Genomic DNA, 3,438 nt, shown 5'->3' with positions numbered 1-3,438 from the left:
CAAAAGTCAAAACAATGTTATTATATCATGAGAATATTTCATCTTGTTTTCCTTTTTCTATAAAGGTAATTATATATATAAATGAGAATCTTAAATCTGTTATAAGTTTGTTGTCAATCAACTCCCAAATAAAGAAATGGAATAACTTTTAAACAGCAATATGAAATATGTTATTATTTCTATTTAATATAAATCTCCTATTATTATGTAACAGTATAATCAATGATATAAGAGAATAAAAACTCACAACAATATACAGCTCAACACAACTTGTATCCCTTATATGATTATGTTCATCTTCCTTAATTAATTATACAACACGTGGTACAATTTTATTTTATTTTTGAATAAACAAGGAATGATAAAATAGGACCGGAAGGACCAAACTAATCTAACTTAGGCACGTCGAATTTATAATGACAGATCAGTTGGTGCAAGGGAATTGAGTGGGTGGGGAAGGACTTTGGTTCGATCCGTACAAATGTCATCTAAACATCCTTGATCCGTTCCGCACTCGGGATCAGTCTCATATCAGCTCAAAAAGCTGAAGTTTATGGAGATATACGGGGGAGCAAAGGAGCCTGCTCGATGCAAAGAGATAATTAAGGTTGGTATAAAAAAATCTAATTTAGACGCATGCGTGCCATTCCTAATTATATGATCTATTGGACAAAAGGTATTGGGACGTTTAATACAGTCGAAGCAAATTGCAGAATCTATGGATTCGATCAGTAAAATATTAAGCTTACATTTTTTTTTTAGATACAACTATTTATTATTTTACCAACTTGTTAAAACAATGGTGCCATCTCATGAGAATATTTTGTCTTGTATTTCCTTTTTCTATTGGAGTAATTATATATATAAATGAGAACTTTAATTCTGTTATAAATTAGCTGTCAATCAGCTCTAAAGAAGGAAACGAAATAACTTTAAACAACAAAATATGAAATCTGTTATTATATCTATTTAATACAAATATCTTATGATCATATAACCGTATAATCAATGATATAAGAAAATAAAAACGCACCACTAGGGATAGCCTAGTGGTGTTGGGTGTGTTTAGGGTGTATTAGGTGTGCGGTTCGATTCCCTGTAATGCCCAAAAAATAATAATAATAATAAAAACTCCTAACAATATATAGCTCATCACAACTTCTATCCCTTATATGATTATTTTAAACTTTCTTAATTAATTATGAAACACGTGATACAATTTTATTTTATTTTTGGATAAACAAGGAATCATAAAACAGGACTAGAAGGACCAAACTAATCTAACTTAGGCACATATCGAATTAATAATGATAAATCAATTGGTGCAAGAAAGCTAAATGGGTGAGGAAGGACTTTGATTCGATCCCCACAAATGTTATCTTGGGGAGGAGATAAAACATCCTTGATCCGCCCTGGAGTCGAAATTAGTCTCATAAACAGTTCAAAAAACCGAAACTTGTGAGAATACACATCACTGCAAAGAGAAAATTAGGATTGGTATAAAAAAAAGCCATTCCATTCCTAATTATATGATCTATTAGACAGAAGGTGTTGGGCCGCTTAGTACAATCAAAGCAAATCGCAGAATATATGGATTCAATCAATAAAATGTTAAGCTCACATATTTTTTTATTTTTTTAGATACAAACTATAGTATCTAATGACCCTACTTAATTCGGTTTTGAGTTTGTGTCCCTTCATTCATCTCCCAAATTATGATTCTCATGATTTGAACTTATTATTCTCTACATAAATCAAATCCTGAGATCTGGATCTAACTGTGTCGTCACTGGACTAATGACTTTTGAACCTAACTGTGTCGTCACTACACTAACGACTTTTGAGCAGCTCACTCACGTATTTATTTTAAATTATACTAGTATATGTCATAGAAATCTCACATTCTTAAAAAAATATTAAAGTATGGATTATATTAATTTAAACGGTTGATTGTATAATGAAATTACATATATTCTTTCATATTCAGTTTTTTTTATCCAGGAATGTGGCTATGAAAATAAAAATCTTATTTCTTCTTTTTTCGTCAGGATTACAATCCCATGATGTAGTAATTAACTCCCACCCACATAAGTAAATCATCCAAAAAAAAAAAAAATCAGACTGAGAAGATTACAATCAATGTGACAAAGAAAAATGATGAGTTCAGTGTTGAAAAGAAGAAATAATGTGTCCCTTTGATAAGGGATGCAGCTTATGCACAAATTCCAATGACACCCTTGCATGGGTCTGGTACTGCAGGCGATGATGGTGGTGGTTTTGAACCCTCTCTATCTTCAATGACTTTCATGAGATCCAAGGAATTTCCACCAAGGACGTACACTCCCTGCGCTTCATTCGCAATCGGTGAAGGTCCATCAATGAATTCATCGTTGCAAGAAGCTTGATATGACAAAACAGCACTGAACTTGAAGCGTGCCTCCACAACGTTACGTCTCGCAACTTCCTTGATGGTGTCATCGATGGCGTCAAGCATGTTGCTGTATTGTTCCTGGCACGTGTTGAGTGATTCACTCAAGCTATTTGAGATGCCCTGTTTCGCAAGCAAAGCAGCAATGAGAGAAGAGGTTCTCTTAACCTGGTTCTGTGTGGCTAAGATCTCAGCCACGAGGGCCTTGTAAATGTTGAATTCACCACTGACTTGTGGTAATATGGTTTGGTAACAAATGACTGGGTTCGTTGTTGACTTGCATAGTGCCCAGACCCAAGCCTGTGGGGTGCCAGTTGCGGGAACAGCGTTTGTGTGTACGAGGATGCAAGAGAGGGAAGCAATGAAGAGAAGGGTTTTGGTGAAATGCTCCATTGTTTTTCCTTCTCCGAATTAAGGAAATGGTCGAGAGCAGAGAATAGAGGGGCTTGTGTTTGGAATGAGGGCAACTTGGGTGTGGGGGTATTTGAAGTGCTTTGGTTTGGGCTTTGAAAATAGGTTAACCCAAACATAAATATTTGGTATTATCTTCGTAAATCCACAGATTTAGTAGGATTAGTGGATTGTGATTGGTGATCAACCTGTCAAATTTAATGAGTTAAGAGGTTGATTGGACAAATCTAAATCATACCCATTTTTGCCACCTCTATAAAACAAGTAACTTCTTTTTTGAAAAAAGAAAATATTATGTCCTTTTTTCTACATTGTCAATTTTGTTTTACATTTAATACTTCTCAATTCAATTCCTGATTTCTTCTCCATATCAACTACAAAATAAAATGTTCTTATTATTTATTTATGGGTTTGTTTTTTCTGCAGTTACTGCATATAAGGTATCTGCAGTAAGCCTAATACGACGTCGTTTTGGGCAAAAATCATGGTATTTTTGTAATTTTAATTTATTTCAGGGTTATAATAGTCTTTATATTTATAATTTTTTAAGATTTCAATACCAAAACGACGTCGTTTTGGGAATAAATGCAGATAACTTA

The 3,438-nt window shown here is 33.7% G+C and overlaps 1 protein-coding gene across 1 annotated transcript; it reads right to left on the bottom strand.

Annotated features, from left to right (window-relative positions):
- Positions 1–2,212: 2,212 nt before the first annotated feature.
- On the bottom strand, positions 2,213–2,821 carry LOC133315981 (uncharacterized). The gene has a single exon (XM_061517664.1). It carries the CDS (start codon positions 2,819–2,821, stop codon positions 2,213–2,215), a length of 609 nt encoding a protein of 202 aa, XP_061373648.1.
- Between the last annotated feature and the right edge of the window lie 617 nt (positions 2,822–3,438).

This window comes from Gastrolobium bilobum, unplaced genomic scaffold (genome assembly GCF_033153095.1).
Source record: "Gastrolobium bilobum isolate Gb01-03AN ecotype WA unplaced genomic scaffold, APGP_CSIRO_Gbil_v1 utg4229, whole genome shotgun sequence".
Classification (NCBI taxonomy): domain Eukaryota; kingdom Viridiplantae; phylum Streptophyta; class Magnoliopsida; order Fabales; family Fabaceae; genus Gastrolobium; species Gastrolobium bilobum.
Note: the sequence above shows the minus strand (reverse complement) of the source record. Positions and strands in the feature narration are given on the sequence as shown.

Excerpts from the sequence above, each read along its gene's own strand:
- LOC133315981 (XM_061517664.1), bottom strand. The coding sequence starts at position 2,821 with ATGGAGCATTTCACCAAAACCCTTCTCTTCATTGCTTCCCTCTCTTGC.